This window comes from Nuphar pumila, chromosome 2, assembly GCF_984573655.1.
Source record: "Nuphar pumila chromosome 2, dmNupPumi1.hap1.1, whole genome shotgun sequence".
NCBI lineage: Eukaryota > Viridiplantae > Streptophyta > Magnoliopsida > Nymphaeales > Nymphaeaceae > Nuphar > Nuphar pumila.
This window is the reverse complement of record NC_143250.1, coordinates 140,922,995-140,944,180: the sequence shown is the minus strand read 5'-3', so window position 1 is coordinate 140,944,180 and position 21,186 is coordinate 140,922,995. Positions and strand designations below refer to the sequence as shown.

Genomic DNA, 21,186 nt, shown 5'->3' with positions numbered 1-21,186 from the left:
AGAGAGAGAGAGTCATCGATTCATTAACCCTAATCACCTATTCAAAGAGGTGATTAGGTGTAACACAATTACAAGTAGGCATACGTAATTAAGCATAATTACGTATGACCACCTCAAGACATATGAATATTACTTTTAACAGGTGCCTAGAGGCACCAGAATCAATAATCCATCTACTACCTTTGTACTTTAATTCATCACCTGCGGAGCAAGCAACATCAGCAATGGGAGTAATTGTGCATGATTTAGATGGGCGGTGAGACATCAATTCTTCGTACTCTGCACGACTAAGAGTGACCGAATCATTGGAGGAGTCAGTGGGAGTCTTTATGTCAAGCTTTGCAACTTGAGCCTTGGTCATGTTTGATGTCTGAGAAGGGGGTCGACCATTTTTGTCCCAACACCTGTCTTCAAGATGGCCCAATTTTCCACAGAAGGTACACTGAAGTCTACCTCTTCCTCCTATGCCTCTGCTTCGACCTCTTCCATGAGTATTTAGGAAATTTCCTCTTCCACGACTCGGGGTGACTACAAGAGCAGATGCTTGTGAATCAGACTGAGTGTCTGGAAGAGTGATAGCTAATCTGCTCAGGCGGTTGTAAGCCTCGGCAAGAGTCGAGACATCAGATCTAGTCAACATCTGAACCTTGGCAACAGAGAATTCAGATGATAGCCCAGTAAAAAATCTTGCAACCATGGTTTGCTCCTGATGGGACTTCTGCTTGGTACAACATAGGGGCTTGTGTGCATTCAACCTTTCAAAAGTAGATTTTACAGATGCATAATATTGAGACAGTGTTTAATCTCCATGTTGCAGTTGATAAATCTCCTGCTCAACTTGCAAGATGTGGCCAACATTGGTCTTGTGGGAATATGTATCTCGAAGATTGTCCCACATCTGTTTAGGCGGACGTATAGTAAATAAGACCGTCAGCTATATGAGGCAATGCATTGTTCATAATCCAAGACATAACGATATCGTTATCTTCATCCCATGTGTTGTATTTTCCTGATTTATCGGCTGGTTCCTGTTCTAATAGAATATGCTTTTTTCGATGACCTGAAACGGATATCATAAATGTCTGGGACCACATGGCATAGTTTGAGTCATCTAGCTTGACAGAAGACCCATAAGAGAAAGGGTTTCCAAAGGCCTTATATTCTCCAAGCAGCTCCCTTTTCAGATCACCATCTTTAGACTGCAAATCAGTCATATTGATTGAGACTCAACCAGCCACCAGACAGGACATGCACGTATACAGTTCCCCTAGAGAAGATTTGGGTCTTATCTTATCACTATCTTCACACAAAAAAAAAATAGACCAACCCAAATATGATCTGTGGCAGGCACAATACCAGATCTGATCTGCGACAGGCAAAAAAAAATTACTGTCAGACCTGCAGAGAACTTAGGTCAGATCGGATATATAGTTCACGTCAGACCTGACGTGAACTTAGGTCAGATCTGATATATAGTTTGACTCCACCACGTTAATCCACAATCAATCTCCACGCAATGTCTGATTCTGATTCCGATTCCTAATCTGAATCTGCCAAAAAAATATGTTTTCTACCTTCAACCACTCAGATCTCTGCTTGATCTGATTCTTCACAACCTTCGACATATCAGATCTCCACCCGATCTGATTCCACGACTTTTTGCATCAGAGATGTGATCTTCTCCACGATCCACTCACCACGATCATCTTCAGCATCACCGTACCGCAGTGAAATCCCAGATGAGGGTCCGGCTTTGATACCATGTTAAATCGGGCCTGAAAGGGGGGGCCGCCATACCTAAATCCAGCGACCAGCCTATCCACAGACAGGAAGAGGGAAATCGAGCAAGAGAGAGAGAGAGTCGTTTTCTTATTCAGCCCTAATCCCTTCTTAAAGGGATTAGTTAAAATTAGTTTAAAAAAAAGACAATCTTATTTGTCATAATTACATATTGCTACTCAGACGCATAAATATTTTCTTTTAACAGTGAGGATAGAGGAAGAAGCTAGTTTTGCAAACTCAGTCGAACCTCCCTTAGCAGCATTGTGAGTTGTTTTGATCTTGATTGGGCTTGTGTTTTTATAGGTTTGTATTAATTGGATTTGTATGTCCTCGCTTGGCCCGTAGTGGCTTGCAAACCGGTCTTGCACGACCTAGTCATTTTGTGCTTGTACTCCGCCTGTGTATAACTGTTTAGTTATACACTGTCGGTCCCAAGCCCGGATAAAGGAGGAGGGTTGCGGTAGGCCAGTGACAGCCAGCATAAAAACTTAGTCACACCCTATGAATATGAACCAATATGAGAATTCCGTTGGGGTGTTCCCTACTGAGCGACGCGTTGTACTCTATAGGCCTGGAGGCAGTGATAAATGGGCAAGGGTTGCTAGGTCGTCACTCAGAAGTGATGCGTCACACCAGCGCCCGGGTGTGGTGTCAAATAGGCAAGGGTTCCCTCACTTTGTTGGACGGGTGGGGGTAAAGAAAATAGTTCAAGACCATAAAATTAGGTTAGCCACTTGGAACATAGGGTCTTTAACTGGTAAGTTGGTAGAGTTAGTAGATGTTATGTATAGGAGAAAGATGGATATTTTATGTCTACAAGAGACCAAATGGGTAGGTGAGAAAGCAAAAGTGATAGAACCTTAAGGATATAAGATTTGGCATACAGGAATAAATAGGAATACGAATAGAGTAGGGATTGTTATTAGTCGTGAGTTTATAGATAATGTAGTGGAGGTTCGTAGGAAGGGTGATAAGATTTTACTTATTAAATTAGTATTAGGTACGGATATTATTAATATTATTAATGTTTATGCACCTCAAGTAGGTTTAGATGATTCCATTAAGCGTCAATTTTGGGAAGATTTAGATGGAGTAGTACAAGGGATATCTTATGGAGAAAAGCATTTCATCGGCGGTGACCTTAATGGACATTGAGGCATTAGTAGGGATGGATTTGAGAGTATCCATGGAGGCTATGGTATAGGAGAAAGAAACGAAAGTGGAGAAAGGATTTTAGATTTTGGTTTGTCCTATGATATGATCTTAGCAAACACTCGGTTTAGGAAGAGGGAGTCTCACCTAGTAACATTTAAAAGTGAGGTTAATACGAGTCAGATGGATTTTTCCTACTTAGAAAGAGAGATAGGGGTTGTTGCATCGATTGTAAGGTTATATCGGGAGAAAGTGTAGCTACACAACATAGAGTCTTAATTTTAGATCTTAGAATTAGAAAAAGCCGCAAAAGGGATAGACATAGGATAGATCCTAGAATTAAGTGGTGGGCACTGAAAGGAGCTAAACAAGGAATGTTTGTAGAGCAGGTAGTTAAGGAAGTTGATCGGTGTCTCGAGGAGGATTCAGAATCAATGTGAAATAAGATAGCGGGTGGCATGAGAAAGGTGGCTAAGGAGGTATTGGGTGAGTCTAAAGGCGATGCACCGCTAGGTAAGGATACATCATGGTGGAACGAGGATGTCAAATTAGTTATTAAGGTTAAAAGAGTGTGTTATAGAAATCTAAGTAAGAGTCGTAATAATGAGAATTTGGAGAAGTATATGATAGCAAAGAAGGAAGCTAAAAAAGTAGTTTGAAACGCGAAGGATAAGGTATATAAGGAGGTTTATGACAAGTTGGATACTAAAGAGGGCGAGAAGGATATTTATAGGCTTTCAAAGATGACAGATAGGAAATCGAGGGATCTGGGTATGGTTAGATGTATCAAAGATGAAACGCAAAGGGTTTTAGTCAAAGATGAGGAGATTAAGGAGAGATGGAAAGATTAATTTGATAAGCTATTTAATGGAAGTCATGCTCAGGATCTTGGAGACTTCTTCATTCCTTTTCATGAGATGAATCATCACTTCATACGCAAGATTCAAAAGAAAGAAATTACAGATGCTTTGAAGAAAATGAAATCAAGAAGGACAGTTGGCTCAGATGGTATACCTATCGAGGCTTGGAAATGCTTAGGTGAGAAAGGTTTAGAATGGTTGACAAATCTTTTTAACAAGATTTGGCGGACAAATAAGATGCCTAATGAGTGGAGGAAAAGTACTTTGGTGCCTCTATATAAGAATAAGGGTGATATACAAAAATTGCACAAACTATCGTGGTATAAAACTCATGAGTCATACTATGAAACTTTAGGAGAGGGTGATTGAGTATAGGTTGAGGAAGGTTGTCATGATATCGGAGAATCAATTTGGGTTTATGCTTGGAAGATCAACTATGGAAGCTATACATCTTCTTAGACAACTTATTGAGAGAAATAGAGAGATAAACAAAGATTTGCATATGGTTTTTATTGATTTGGAGAAGGCATACGATAGAGTACCTAGGGACGCTCTCTCGTGGACAATGATGAAGAAAGGTGTTTCTCTCAAGTACATTAGTATAATTAAGGATATGTATGAAGGAGTAGTAACCAATGTCCGCACTTGTGGAGGAGTGACAACCAATTTTCCTATAACGGTTGGGTTACATCAAGGATCTGTTTTAAGCCCTTTCCTATTTGCTATAGTGATGGATGAGCTTACGAGATCAATTCGAGAAAATGTGTCGTGGTGTATGTTGTTTGCTGATGATATTGTTTTGATTGATGAGTCTAGAGCTGGGGTTAATGCTAAGTTAGAATTATTGAGACAGACATTGGAAGCAAGAGGTTTTAAGTTGAGTAAGAGTAAGACAGAATATATGAAATGTCGGTTTAGTAAGCAACGAAGTAGTGATGGGAGTGTAGTGAAGCTTGGTGAGCAAGAAATACCGGTGGATCATTGTTTCAAATATTTGGGATCTATCATTCAAAAGTATGGAGAAATTGATGGAGATGTAAATCATAGGATAAAGGTTGGGTGGATGAAATGGAAAAGTGCAACTGAAGTGTTGTGCGATCGTAGAATGCCATTGAGGTTGAAGGGAAAGTTTTATAGGACGACTATTATGCCCGCTTTACTATATAGTACGGAATGTTGGGCTGCCAAGAGACATCATATTCAAAAAACGAGTGTAGCTGAGATGTGTATGCTTAGATGGATGTGTGGAAATACAATAAAAGATAAGATTCAGAACGAGGAGATACGTAAGAAGGTAGGCGTTGCACCCATTGAAAATAAGATGAGAGAGAATCGTTTACGGTGGTTTGGACATATTCAGCGAAGGCCTAATGATGATCCAGTTAGAAGGATGGAAAAATGGAAAAATATATTAGTTAAAAGAGGTCGGGGTAGGCCTAGGAAGACTTGGAGGGAAATGATAGGAACGGATATGAATGCTTTGAACCTCACCGAGGACATGGCATTGGATAGAAATGATTGGAGGAGAAGGATTCATGTGGAAGACCCAAAATGATTTTCTTTGTTGGTTCATATCGCCGACCCCAATTGTTTTGGGATGAAGGCGTAGTTGTTGTTGTTGTTGTTGTTGTTGTTGTTGTTGTAATCTCGCATTGCGTGAGCCAACACCCAACCTGAGGCCCTCGTGTGATAGTTGTGGTTTGGTTGAGGATCCCAGCTTGGTAAGGCTGGATCCACGTGAGATTGAGAGGCGCCACCCTCGCACTAGGCTTCCCGATCATAGGGCATTAGACCGATTTGGTTTACACCTTGATTCTTGATCTGCACACCATCAGCTTAATAGTCTTCCTATGAAGCTGCCTAGAGATCTGAGTAGGGTCCCACCATTGGCACAAGACTTGCAATCGAATGGATCTTCGTTAAGGGGTTTAGATTGTACTCAGTGTTGTGAAAAGCATTAAGGCGTAGCGAGGCGCTCCACCAAAATCTGAGGTGAGGCATAAAGCGTAAGCCTCAAATTTTTTTTTGAAAACTTAAAAAAAACTATAAAAATTATCTAAAATTATAAATAAATAAAAAATGCTTTATTGATGAAGCAACAACCAACAAGAAAAAAAATCTCAAATAAATACTGAAAAAATATGAGATTAACATGTAAAAGTAACTTTAATGCAACTTGATCTATGTAAGTATCTAAGAAATAAAATATGAGCATTGATTCAAAAAAAATTTAACAATGAAATGCATATTAGCATTAACAACATCATATCATAATTAAAAATGCATGTTAGCATTAACAACCAAATGTTAATATATTTGTCCAAAACTCTTCAAAATGAGGCGCATGCCTCGAGGCTTTTGCGCTTTATACCTGCGCCTCAAGGCACAAAAGCCCTCGCCTTGAGGCGAGGCACGCTTTTTGCACCTTGAGGCACGTTTTTAATAACACTGATTGTACTCATTCCAATTACCATACTCGAAGAGCTCAGTATTTTTATGTATTGTCATTACCTTCCCGTGTTAGGATTGGGTAATTTATGTGTTTGCTGCCTTCTGGTGCGGCCCTTTCCCAGCATAAGGTGACGGATACATTTGTTCTGCGGGTTTTGCGGAGTTGTCAATTCTAAATCAGCAGACAGGTGGCCGAGTGCATTTTCGGCCTAGATACGTCAAGAACGCACACAAATAAAAACAAAGGCTGAGTTGGTGTTTCGTCTAGCGCACGGCTAGGATACAAGGTTGTTAACACGGGCGCGCGCGAACCCTTGCACATGCAGGTGATTCACTTAAATATAAACGCGCTTATCAAATTTGAAGTAAAATGCATGCACGGTTTAGAAGCGGGAGCTCGAGCAAGAGGAGGTTGCGGGAATGCAACCCGCAGGCTGATGTGTCAGTCTGCTGCACACTGCAACAGTGCGCAGATTGTTGCAGGCCTTGCTGCACTATGCAACAATGTGCAGGTTGCAGGGACTGCTGCAAAGTGTCACGCAGGCTGCAGAGCTTGCAGGGAGCAGGTTGTGCAAGGCGCACGGGTGCACTGCAGAGGGCGCAGCGCGCAGGACGCGCAGATGCACAGGTGTGGCGCAAAGGGAACAGCGGGCGGGGCACGCAGGTGTACAAATGCAGCGCAGCGTAGTGCGCTACCGGGCATGGCGATCAACGCGCAGGGCACGCGGCTGTTGTGCACAGAGCAAAGTGCGGTAGCACGCACTGAGTGTGCGCGATACGCGACAGCGTGATGCGCAACAATGTGGTGCACGACAGTGTGATGCGCGGCAGCGCATGGCACACGCAGTGTACAGTGCACAACAACGTGCGCAGGGGCGACGCGGCACAAAGCGGTGTGTGGGGCCATGCGATACAGGGCGTTGGTCAGCGCACGCAGCACGCAGATGCGGTGCAGTGCTTGCAATGTGAGGCTACAGCAGATGCGGGGTACAAGGCCTTGGTGCAGGGAGCAATGCAGTGGCAGGACTTGTGGCAGATGCGGGCTGCTGCAGATGCGGAACGCGGCTGCGATAGGCGTGTGTTGCGGCAGATGCCGGGGCTGCTATGACAGGCATGAGCGCGGCAATGGCAGGCGCAAAGCAGAGTGTGCGGCACACAGGTGCAGTGCACTGCCGTGGGATGCAGTGCAGCGTGCGGGGGTGCAACGCACGGGTATGGTGCACGGATGTAGCGCACCGGATGAACAACACTGCTGGGTATAGGGCCTACAAAGGCCGAGGAGTCGCGGGTGACCCGCGTTCGTCCAGTCCAAGGGAAAGTCCTCCAGCAAAGTGCCGTGTGAATCCGTTGTAACATCGGCACTTGGGAGCGACCGAACATCAACGGAAAGGAGTCGGCAAAGCCAACTCGGAAAATGTCGAGTTACTTGCGTAAAGGATTTCGTGGGAACGATGACCGCTATGCAAGATGCTCAAACTCAACGAAAAAGAGTGCTTACCGGAACGTAGCACTTGAGCACGATTGAGTGGTAAACTTTGGAAGTTCGAACCGTGTGGTTGATCAACCCATTGCTGTAAACCTCCTTTGGTGAAGGGGGAAGAAGAAAGCCCCTAGACCGTCGGGCGTGCACCTACTTCACTAACTTCGTCGATCACTCGTTGTTGATGGCCCAAGCAGACCCAAGTGCTTCGCAACACTTGCGTGAGCCGAAATGGTACAGTGAGAAAGATTTCACGGCCTTGTGCTGAAAAACCTCTCTTCAACGGACGGGAAAAGGAGGAGTCCTTAGACTCTTAAGCCCACAGGCAAATACTCAAAAAATCATTTCATAGATTGATTCCTAGATTTGCTTACATGACTGGCTTATATAAAACCTTGGAGGAAATTCAAAAACACAAAAGCAAATAACTGCCCCTATTGGGCATACAAGAAAAGCAAGGGGCGGGAAAGGAAAGCCAATGCACGCACGTGGTGCAGCAACTGTCCACGCGCACATGGCGCTGCGACAGGCGCACACATCGCACCTGGCAACCGCTCTTGTGCTCGTTGCACGGCAACAAGCGCGCACGTCACGTGGCAATTGCCCACCCGCGTGGCGCTGCGGCAGGCGCGCACGCATTACACGTGGCGCGCGACACACTGCCTGCCCACGATACGCGCAACAACTATCGCACACGTCGCCCGCGGTAATTGCCTGCGCGCACGTGGCGCGGCAACAGCTCGCGCGCACGTTGCGCGGGGCGTTGAAGCCGTTTGTGCCCACGTGACGTGCATGGCCCGGTAACCGTCTGCACCCACGTGGCTCCTTCTGCTTGGCATGCTCTTCCGCACGCACATCCCGTGCAGTGCGATAACTGTTCCCGCAAACTTGCGTGGGCACCAATTACTTGAATGTGGTGGCAATGGTGTAATTGGCTTCAGGACGCATCACTTCCTTGGATGTGGCAGCCATTTCTCAGGCTCCCCCTCCAAAATTGAACCCTAATTCTTCGTCACCTGTCACTACCATGGTAGGACACAATCCTATCATCGAAAGTTGATAGGCCATAAATTTGAATGATGTGTCGCAGGCACGAAGGTTATGTGATCCGTCGAGTTATCATGAATCACAAAAACATCGGGCATAGCCCACACTAACCTTTTATCTAATAAATGTGGCACTTCTAGAAGTTGGGCTTTGATGCACGAATTAGCTCTAGCTTTACTACAATTATCCGAGTAGCAAGTACCATCAAACAAACTATAACTGATTTAATGAGCCATTCACAGTTTTCCAATCTGAATTAGTTCATACTTACACATGCATGGCTTAATCTTTGAGACAAGCATATGACTACCAGCAGCTATGTCACATAGGTGTGGGTGCGGGTGCGGGTGCGGGTGCGGGTGAAGCGATGCGGCACTTTAAAAAAACTTGGGTGCGGGGGTGCAAGAGGGTATATATATTTTTTAATATATACAACTTTTTAAAAAAAATAATATTTTATTATATATAACTTATCCATAAAGCAAGCTCCCAATGAAAAAATATATTTTTCACAATAAGTAATAAAAATTAGGATCCAAATTCAGATGCTGAAAATTCATATCGAATCAAGATCCAATTAGTTAATCGGGTTACCAGTGGATTCACCCATTCAACAATAAAATAATTGCTTAAAATTAGAGCAAACCTCTCCCCATTTAATGCAGAAATGTATTCCAATGCAATTTTCATTTTTTTTATTAATGCATTTATGACAAAGCTCTATAAAAAGTATAAAAGAATGTACATGGCTTAGTTTTTTATGACAAAGTTGTGTAAAAACAGTAAAATAATATACATGGCTCAGAGCATTTAATACATAACATTTACAACTGGCGTTGGGACAAAACTTTAAATATTTTTAAAATGAAGCATCTTTTATGACTGTAAAAAGTATAAAGAATGTATATGGCTCAACTTTTTATGACAAAGCTTTGTAAAAACAATAAAAGAATGTGTGGCTTAAAGCATTTAATGCATAATATTTCAAAAACTTTGTAAAATACGTGGCTGATGCTGGGACAAAATTTTAAATATTTTTAAATAATCTTGGGTGTGGATTGACCACAGTGGCCTCTATGTCGAGTCCCTGTGACAAACTGGCAGGATCAACCAGGTAGCATCCCTAATAAACGTCACAGCACTAGCTCAAAGGCCACGCAACTGTGAAACGCCATCTGTCGATTCTGACATTGAAAATGTCAATGCAGGAAGGAGAGCCATTATGACTCCCACCTGAGCCAACACATACCGAACATTCGAAAGCCCACATAGCGGCAAGGGAACCAACAACAACAGCATGTTGCAATGTGGTATGCCAAACTGCATGTCCAAACCCTCTGCAAGATGCATAAGGAACCTTGAAGTTGAGTTGTTAACAACAAGTAGGGACACAATTCCATTGTGGCAAAGGGAAAGCAACACAGAGACCCAAAGAGCACCAAGTACCCAAGCGCCTCATGGCAAATTAGCATAGCTCATAGCCACGACGGCACCAAGCATCAAAGCCAACACCACTCATGCGCCAATGCAGGTACAACATGCCCAAAGCTTCGCCCACCCGCCGACACAACGGCCAAACGAGTGAGCAGGCAAGCAAGGGGCAGCAAACACGCTAAATACGAGAGAAGATCCGACGCAACCCATGCAGTAGGCAACGTATGCACAGGGCGCCTCACCCATGCACATCACATGCCACAACATTCCGAAATTCGGTCCCCTATATAGATGTTTTGGGCGATGACCCCCCACTGACAGGAGAAATCCGAAAAACACATGGGGAACCATAAAAAATTTCTGACCCCCAATTGTTGCCGCAGTGTGCACCATGTGCCACAGCCACACGAGCAAGTGTTGCACTATCCTGCAGCTGTACGCATCAAGTGCACACAACCGCATCCACAAGTACCGCAGCCGCCCTTGAGACATATCAGACTTTTAGACTTGTTAAGTTATTGTAAACTTAGTGGAGTTCTTTGACCCTTATCCTTTAGACATATATCAGTTTGGACTTGACAATTTTAGACTTGAATGCACTTATAGTGTTGAATGTGCTATATATTTGCAAATATATATTTGAATGTGCTACATATTTGTCGTCTTTGACAACTAAGTTGCTTGCTTGATTTTTTATTTTTTATTAGTTAAGTTTGTTATGTGTGTAGACTTATTGTCGAATATTTGTATGTCTATATTTTATTTGATGGTTAATTGGTTATGTTTTATTTTAGATTTTTTGATGTCGCCTTCATGTTCATGTCATTGAGATGATCCTGCATGGCAATACTGCAAAAGCATTGATAATGTACCAGGTCATTAAGATATATGTTTTGTGGTACTATTATTAGAGGTGGACCGCATAGATTTAAGCAACATATTGCAGGTCTTCATCAATTTGTACTTCCATGTCATTCTGTATCTATTCTTGTAACTTTTTGTGTTGATGTTATTGAAGGAATTGAAAGAAAAGGATTGCAAAAATACAAAAAAAAAAGGAATCTCACCCATTGTTCTAGATTCTGAAGATGGTGATGATGACCCACCACAACAAACTTCACTAGATAAAAAAAGTGCCAATATGAAAAGATGGTGGCACGACAGTTGGATGCAGCAATAAGGATTTTCTGTCCTAATTCTTGGCCTATATAATTTAGTTTTAGCATCTTTCTAGCTTAGAGATGAAGATTACCATATGAGATTGAATGTGATGTTTTTAGTTATGAACTATTAGTAGTTCAGTTATGAGTTTATGACATTTTAGTATGACTTAGATGTGAATTTAATATAGTTAAGGCTTTAATTGTGTTTAAATTATGTAGTTGCCTTTTATTTTCAGTTCTCAATTGTATGGTTTGTTTATTCAATTGTTCATTTATTCTTCTTATTTGTCCATCGCTTATTTTATGTCTATTGTTGTTAATTTCTTTGTATACATGATTTTACTTTTTGTATATTGTTTATTCACATTATTAGTTGTAACATTTGTTTATTCAATTGTTCATTTATTCTTAATTTTTTTGAGCAGGTTATTTAATATAATTTTTTTATAGTGTTCAACATGCGTTTTGTATATTGCTTATTGTTCATTGATTTTATGTTGTATACATGTTTGTTATTAATTTTAACAGTTTGTTTATATATTTTGTGTATTTTATTTTATTTTTAATTGGGTTACCGACTAGTCCGCCTAGGCTCCCTTAGTCTTTTTAGGGGCGCACCGTCTAGGCTCCGCCTACTGCCTTTGACAACTAAGGTTACATGTGAAAGAATGAACAAACATGTCACTCAAATTGATGTGACAGTTATTCACCACTTTTAATTGTTCAAATCCTGTCCTTGAACAGCAAGCATAATAATGGATAAGTGCATCGCTTTGATAGAGCTGTGTAACTCAATCCTGCAGTCCTAGCAGCATGAATTGAAGGATGGATCTACAACAATATCTTTACAAAAGCTCAACCACATAGGACGGCATACTTCAATTTGGAAGATAGTGTGCCTTAACTCAAATATTGACCCCACAATTATTTCATCCGAAAACATAATCACAGGTACAACTTTATGCAAAAAGAGAAAAAAAATGACATTCTACAGAAAAGATTAGTGCACCTCAATGAAGAAAAATATCAGCAAGAGAACAGAATAAATTTGCTCTGCAAGCCCAATTACAAACCTAAAGAAATTCACAAGATAAAATGCATGTTAGTGAATGAAGGCAATGTAATAAAACCATCAATTTCCACATAAAACATGTCATGGGAATACTCCAATCTTTCCGTTTTTTGTGACAGTTACTTTTGATGTCAAGCAATGTCATCGTTCATCAGATGTTTAGCAGTTAATGCTGGCATATTTTTGCCTTCACTTGGAAAAAATCAGCAAAAAAGGTATAATACAGGGCTGTCATTTTCATCCATAGATATTACGATATCAAGTGGGAATCAACAAAATAAATAGACTTTTTATCATTTAAGATCATCTTCTGCAATAAACTTCAGAATGGCCAACATACTATAGACCCCATAAATTTATTTTCCCTTATTTTTTAGTGCCTTCAGAAGAAATTGAACTGAAAAAGAAAATATGTGTCTCCGTGCAAAGATAGCTTGGCTCAAGCAGTTATTTGTAGATTTTGTCATATTTTTTTGGCTTCAGCAACATCAACCTTTTGTAGTATATAGCTTCTCGGAACAAAACTGACAAGTGCTAGCCAAGTCTTCTATTCTTTCAATTTCATGAGCATCTAACAAAATTCCAGATACCAAGATTTTTTTCACAAGATTTCTCATATCAAGGGAATTAGGATTTTTCCATTCTGTTGTGTAATATTGAGAAGCTACCATTCTGGCTATTGAATATGTGACCTATAGCCACTTACCAAAAATTTATGTCATTGCCAATATACATTATTTCCATAACCATCATAGTTGTTAATAAGATGCTAGGAAAAAAATTCAACATGTTGCACAGGACATGATTCTTATTTTTTCTCTGAAAGGAGACATAAAGAACATGTTAAAATGACCTAACCACTTTCTATTTTTCAAATATTTTAATTTGTCCTATTCTCCATATTCACTCTATATGCTGACAGCCATTATCTTGTTGTGAATTAACATGTGAAAATTAAAAAAAAAAAGTTTCAAACTATTATTTCCTCATGCAGTTAATACTTGGTAATTACAGTAAGCTGACAATGAGGTTTTATCAATCAAAACTTTGTTCCTTCTCACAATAAGCCATAAGCTGGGACTGCTACAGATAAATGAATCCAAACAATGCAAAATTACCCTTCAAAGCCCTCCCACTTGTCAGCATGTGCAGTGCTGTTAAGGCCTGAAGTCTCATGGTCAGATGGGCGTCCCTTGGCATGTAAAGTGTCTTCCATTACAAGAAAAGCATGTTTAGCGATGTCATTATACCTAGATGATGCACGTTGTTAGATGCAAAGATTGGCATATTGATTACAAATGTACATATAAGTATTGGAATTACATCAAGCACAACAATACAAAAAGTACCAGAATATACAGCAAATCCATGATTGATCGAAGACCTAATACTACGAGCAACAATCAATCAAATTTCAGAGTAAAACATGCTAAATGCAAGAACAGAAGTATTGAGCACCAACAGACCAATAACAGCTATAACCTCCCAGTCAAACTCAAATCAATACTTATAGAGTACATGTTCACATCTAAGCAGCCAGTGAGGCCACTTAATTCAACACATAGAATGCATATTGACGTGAATCTTTGGACACAGAAAATTCACACCTTGCAATTACAAGCATGCAAATGCAAGAACCGATGGGAAAAGGTCTAATGTGCATACATGCTTGATTTGACACATGTATTGGATAACTTTAGGCTACATTCTATAAGGTTTAAAACTGGTTAGAACAATGAAATGAAGGAAAGAATGACAGAATGAATGGTGGAGAAGAGATGGATAGAAGGGGGGGAAAAGGTCATGCAGTTGAGGGGAAATTAGAATGTATAATCTATTATACTCCCACTAATGTATCCAATAGACATCCACATAAACCCATGCAAGATGGTTATGTAAATAAATGAAATGATAGTACCCTTTTGCACTATAAGAGTGCATTTGAATACCTCAGATCTGAGATTGTGTGGAGCTCGCTGATGTGGCATGGCCCCCACGCCAAGATCCTAAACACCAAATCTCAAATTCTTTATTGTAAAGATTTCAGATCACTGAAATAAAGGAAGAGAGGACGAGATACTTGGATCTCTCATCCGACCCTAGCGGATTGAACAAGAGATCCAAGTAGATCCCTTGGATCTTGGATTCAAACATGCCCTAAAACTCCGCCTCAAACCGGGGAAAAGATGTCAATCATCCCCAATCTAGTCATGATCTCTTTGGGTCTAGAGTCTAGACCTCTCACAGCCTTTGTGAGGATATCAACAAGCTAGAGTTGTGATCACCCCTGAGTAACTTGAAACAGCTTTCCCTTTATTTTTTCTCTAATGAAATGACGATGGATATTTACAGGGTTGGTTCTTTCATGATATGTTATGCCTACAGCTACTTGAATTATTGCCTTGTTATCAACACATAGATCTACAACTGTCACATGGGTGCGGGTACGGGTACGGGTGCAACACAGGTGCGGAGAAAATTCAAAAATTTTGGACACGGGGACACGGCTATATATATATATATATATATATATATAACAATAATAAGATTGTAAATTTTAAAGCAAAAATAAAAAAGTAATTCTATTGAAGTAACAACACAAACTTACCAAAATATAACACAATAATTTTAATAAATGGACAAAAATAGACTTGGTCAAAGTTGACTGAGTCCAAAATGTGGACGGACTCAGCCCCGTTGCGTTGACCGAGTCTGACACTTAGTTGACGCGGGCATGTCGACGGGGCATGTCGACGCGGGTGCGTCGACCTTTTAGCAAAGTCCATGTGACTTAGATCTACAAGCATCTTCATATTCGATCCTATCTCACTAAAGATGAATTTCAACCACTACTAGACTTTAATTCTATCAGAGCTCTTGGCTTGTCAATTCACAAGGAATGAATGCCTAGCCAACTTGATGTCAGAAATGCATTTGTCCACATAATCCATAAATGACATCCATATATCAAGCACCAACCTAAGGGTGTGGCACTTGGCATAAGGGAAGCCTCTAGTTGAAGGCCACACTTTGTGAATTGGGAATGACAGTGAAACTTCACACAAATACACACTGTGAAAATATTGCCGCCATCCTAATCGTGTCAAACACTAGCTATTATAACATAATAGAGCACATTGATATTGATTGTCACTTCACTCATCAGAAAGCAGAAGCTAGATTATTTCATCATTCTCACGTAAAAACACTACTTCAACAGAAGACTTATTCACTAAAACTGTTGTGCGTTCAAGACTTGTAGAGAGATCAGAAAGTTGGGAGTGGTTATCCCTTCCCAAATTAAAAGTGGTAGAATAACGAGAGCTATTTTTGGCCTTCCATATAGTTTACTTATATGGTTATACTAATTATAATTTTGTGCCTCTAAGTTTCACCAGTCTTTTCTAATAAGATTAAAGATCAAGCAGTGAAGGTTATGATCCTGCCTGATCCAGATTCTTGTCAACTCATCTCTTTTCTTCATTTCTTCATCTATCTTGTGTATCATATTCTAACTTCAGCTTCAATAACAGTGTAAGACAACACCACTTACTACAAGTCTTCAACCATTTTCCCCCACCAAGAAGTCAAGAGCACATCAGTAGCAAACACAAAAACATGTAATAATTAAGGTGATGGATGTCAAATGCAAATATCATTGAAATGGGTGCAATCAAATTGCAAAGTTGCCAGAGTGAATCTATTTTTACTGAGTAATTCCACACAACCTTATCCTTGAGACCGATAAAGGTCAATTGCACCAGTTCGTGAAGGGCCTGCCAAGTCAGTTTATTTAACTATGCTCAAATTAGAGACAGATTATATAGTCCATATTGGAAAGCCTTGAACCTTTTTGCCAACATCACCTCTTAGTAGTATTTTGGATAAGTGTTATCAGTATTGTATCTCACGATACAATACTGTGTATCATAGTATTGCTAGCCCATGCAATACGATATACTGACCCTGAATCAGAAAATGCAGTGTATCGATCATATACAGTATCGTATGATACATGCCATATCATAAGATACAGCTACTTTTTCACTTTTTTGTGTTGGAAATTTTTAAGAAATTTATTTTGGATCATTTTCACTTTTAGTGGCAACTTTTTACATAAATAAGAGTTTAGTAGAGTCATATTCACTTATTTCATAAGCTATGTGAACAAAAACATAGAAGTTTCTTCTTAATTCATTGTGATTAGTGAAGACAATTAAGAAGAGAAGATTATTATGGAAGAACACACATTATTCAACTCTTGTGCTTATTGTAATTAGTGAAACCAATTAATGAAGACATCATGAAACTTCCCTTTTTTATGCTTAAAACTTAGAAATGACATATTACTTTTTTTTTTACTTTTTAAAGCTTAATTTCAAACTCTTTTGATATATGTAATAGGTACATTGTTGTAACATCATAATTGTAGACTTTATATTTGATAATTGTTACATATGTATTCATGCTCAATTTTCATAATTAATTTACTTAATATTGTAGTTTGACTACTTAAATGTGTTTTATTCCTCTTTGTGGTCATATTTTTATTTTTATAATTATTTTAAATTTGATTTTATTTTTGTATTATGTGATTTTTATAATTTGTTTACTAGAAACATTTTTTTCTTTTGTTTGTTATCTAATGTGACTCTTTAATAGTAAACTTTTTGTTTTGTTGTTAGTTTGTTACAACACCACATCACATGTTATAATAGTACGTGTATGTTTAATTGTTCATAATGCTTAAATTTGGTTTTTTTTTTCTTCTTTTTTGAATTTTTTCTGATTTTTTGTGATTTTTAAAATGCGGTTTTTTCTGTATCTTACGAAACAGTACGATATACCCGTGTCGCCAGATCTTCCTATACAGATTTTAATACGATAATTACAACATTGTTCTGGATCCAGCAAAGCCACTAACTTCACCTATTATAAATCCTAGCTAAGTTGCTTTTCAAAAATCTCCAACATTGTCAACCTATTCGAAAACCCTAGCACTTTATTCAATTTTCAAGGCTAAGGGAGCCCTTAAGATGTTACATTTAGCCTTAAGAAACTTTTATCATGAAGGTTCTTCTTTATTAAGCTGCCACCAGTATTTAGCAAGTAATAATTGGTTGAGAGTAATAATTGGTTGAGCAGCCATATTCTCCATGTACCCAATCCACTAGCTTCCTTCAAATACAAAATTATGAACACTTTTTACAATACAATCTTCAGTGTGCTTCTAATGTTCCTACATGCAAGATCCTTTATGCAAAGAAATATTGAAGTTTCAGTCTCAAGAAACAGTTATATGCCCTTCCAAGATGTAGAAAACACCATTATGAGTTATTAGGTCATTTCAGTTCGGACCTGCCATTGTTTTTCTAGCCAAATGCTCAAATAAAGAAAAAACTTCAACACTCTAGCAGTCAACCTTGTGAATTTTTTCAAATATCCTTCAAGCATAAAGCAGTGTTTTGATGCCAATCATCAGGAAAGGGGCAGTTCTCCATCATGTTCATAATCATTTTTCTTCCTTCCAATGGATGCTTCTAGCTCAGTCTTCTCTGAGACTGCAGTTAGAGGGAATGCAGTCTTGATCCTAGTACAAAGCAACAACAGCCATCCTCCAAAAGCCCTACAATCTTCTTTCAAGATCATTTTTTTCATTAGTCATCAATGAACCAAAATAATGATGTTAGCATTTTTTTTATAGAAACAGTATTTTACCATCTTAGTTGCACTATTTGAGCCTGTGGAACCCAATCAATAGTTTCATTTTTTATTCAGTGAAGTGTAGTGCAGTGCTTCCACTGTTTAAGCCAGGAAATCCAAATTCAATACTTCCATGTTCTTTTGTTCCTTGCTTGTCAAATATTCTAAAGTTGACCAAATGGACTACTCAAGGAATGGCTCCATGATATTGAAGAATTCAATCCAACCCCACTACGTTTTGACATGCACTTATTGATAAACTTGATTCTGCTGTTTTATAACTCAGTTGAGGACGTGAACTCACCCTTTATCGTGACTTAATAGATTTTGACCTGTCACCATTAAAAAATAACAAACAAAACCTGCAGCAACCCATACAAGCATATATCATCACTCAAAATCTAAAAGCTATCATTCGCACAGTCAACAGCACATAATAAAATATAACTTATGTTTTCTTCCACATTAAAAGGCACAGGTATATACCATATGCTGCTTATTATGAAGCTGAAAAGATACAATGGATAAAACCAAAGTGCCTGTAATACACAACCAAAGAGAAAAAATGTCAATGTATTGTCAACTGAGTGAATCTGAAGAATAAAAGCCACAGCAATTCAAAATCAACTCATCCTCATTGGTAAATGTACTGCAAGATAGACACACACTAAAAGAGAAAAACACAAAAATTCCTTTATGTGTACATGTGAAATGAAATGGGGATCTTCGAAACACGAGCTTAGATTAACAAGAGCAAGTGTCAAGAATGACACTAAAGCATAACCCTTAAAAAGGGTATAACTGAAAACAAAATAAAAATAAAAATGTATTCTTTATTGATATGAAAAACCAATTGCTTAAGAAGCATTGGAGTAAAATACAAGAGGGGCTGCACGCCTTTATATACACAGCTGAAAGAGGACTCAATAGAGCTGTTGGGCACAGTCCAACAACTCTATTTAGAGCTGTTGGAATGTGTCAGTCCAACAGCTCTATTGCTAGTCAAGTCTGGACAGGACTTGACTAGCAACAGTCATTCTAGTTCAAACTGAACTAGATGACATAAAGACAAAAAATAAAAATAAAGGAAAAAAATTACAGAAATGAAAGAAATGAAAAATGTATTTATATATATATATATAATATTATTATATATACATATATGTACAGTTTTACATTTTAACACTCTCCCTCAAACTTACGGTATAATGAGCGAAAGTTTGTCTAAGAGAAAGTGAAATCGGGGAGCAGCGAGAGGCTTTGTAAAGAAGTCTGCTAACTGATATTCTGAAGTGACATATGGCAGATCAATTATCCCGTGTAGATATTTCTCTCTGACGTAGTGACAATCCATTTCGATGTGTTTGGTGCGTTCGTGAAATGTTCTGTTACTGGCAATGTAGATCGCACTTTTGTTGTCACAACACATTTGTGAAGCCTTTGTTGCTTCAACTCCCATGTCAGCAAGCAGTCGTCGGAGCCAAACTACTTCCATGGTCGTGGTTGTCATGGCTCTGTATTCAGCTTCGGTGGATGAGAGAGATACATTCTGCTGCTTTTTACACCTCCACGAGATTAATGATTCCCCTAAAAAGACACAAAAGCCAGTGGTTGAGTGTCTGTTATTGGGATCACCTCCCCAATCAGCATCAGTATATGCAATTAAATCAAGAGAAGAGGAGGAAGATAAGAAAAGTCCTCGTGAAAGAGAGGACTTGATGTATCTGATAATACGCATAACTGCTCCCATATGAACAGAAGTAGGAGCATGTTGAAATTGACTTGCTGTATGAACAGCATGTCTATATCTGGTCTGGTAATGGATAAATAGGAAAGTGCCCCGACAAGCTGTCTGTAAGGAGTAGGGTCTGCAAGAAGTTCGCCATCATCAATCTTCATTTTAACATTAACAACTTCTGGAGTGTCGACTTTCTTATCATCAGTAATACCAGACCTGAAAACAATATCAAAAGCAAATTTAGTCTGAGATAATAAATATCTTCTAGGAGAATAAGCAACTTCAATGCCTAAAAAATATCTCAACAAGCCCAAATCAGTCATTTCAAAATGAGATTTAAGAAGTGTTTTGATTGTTTCAACTCCCTGTTTATCGCTTCCGGTGATGATCATATCATCCACATAGAGAAGAAGCACAATGATCCCTGCATCAGAATTCTTAATAAACAAAGCAGTGTCAGTTAAACAGAATTGAAAACCAATATCAATCATAACACGACTAAACCTATCATACCAAGCTTTTGATGCTTGTTTAAGTCCATAAAGAGTTTTTTCTAAGCGAAGGACTTTACCCTTAGGAATACTTAGACCAGGAGGGGGTTCCATATATACTTCTTCAACTAGCTTTCCATTTAAAAAAGCATTTTTGACATCCATTTGAAAAATAGACCATTTTTTGATAGAAGCTAAGGCAATTAAGGTTCGGACAGTAGTCATACGAGCCACCGGAACAAAGGTTTCTTCATAATCAATCCCATATTCTTGGGCATAACCTTTGGCTACTAAACGGGCTTTATATCTTTCAAGAGTACCATCACTCTTGGTTTTAATTTTATAAACCCATCGACATCCTATAGTTTTCTTCCCTGGAGGAAGATCTTGAATATTCCATGTAGAAGCCTTTTCAAGTGCATCTAATTCAACTTTCATGGCTTCTATCCATTTGATATCATTTTTTGCTTGAAAATATGTGGATGGTTCTTCATATGAGTGAATTAATGCAATAACTGCCCTATATGTGGGTGAGAAAGACTCGTATGATACAAACTTTCCTGGAGGCCTCGAGATTCGGGATGATTGTCTAGTTGGAATGTTAGAATATTTCTTAAGTGCACATGGAGGATTAGACTCTTGTCGCCTAGAATATTGAATACTAGTGTCTCTATGAACTTCTTCATTTTCAACATTAAGATCAATAATTCTTTGATCATCATCAAAGTTACAATCAAGGTCATATTCATCAGATGTTGATGTTAGATCTAGCAAAAAGGAGTACTCAGTGACGTCTTTTAATTTTCTAAAATC

The 21,186-nt window shown here is 39.1% G+C and overlaps 1 protein-coding gene across 4 annotated transcripts in view; it reads right to left on the bottom strand.

Annotated features, from left to right (window-relative positions):
* LOC149847351 (etoposide-induced protein) overlaps positions 1–21,186 on the bottom strand; it is a 90,555-nt gene that overhangs the window by 49,474 nt on the left and 19,895 nt on the right. For all 4 annotated transcript variants that reach the window (XR_016430372.1, XM_089996960.1, XM_089996959.1 and 1 more), the window contains exons 4-6: positions 18,631–18,683; positions 13,560–13,691; positions 12,379–12,442 (exon numbers count right to left, since the gene is read on the bottom strand). Coding sequence is in view for 3 of the 4 variants with exons in the window: in XM_089996960.1 (XP_089853086.1) it covers positions 12,379–12,442; positions 13,560–13,691; positions 18,631–18,683 (249 nt within the window). In the remaining variant the exon portion in view is untranslated. The remainder of the gene's footprint in view (positions 1–12,378; positions 12,443–13,559; positions 13,692–18,630; positions 18,684–21,186) is intronic.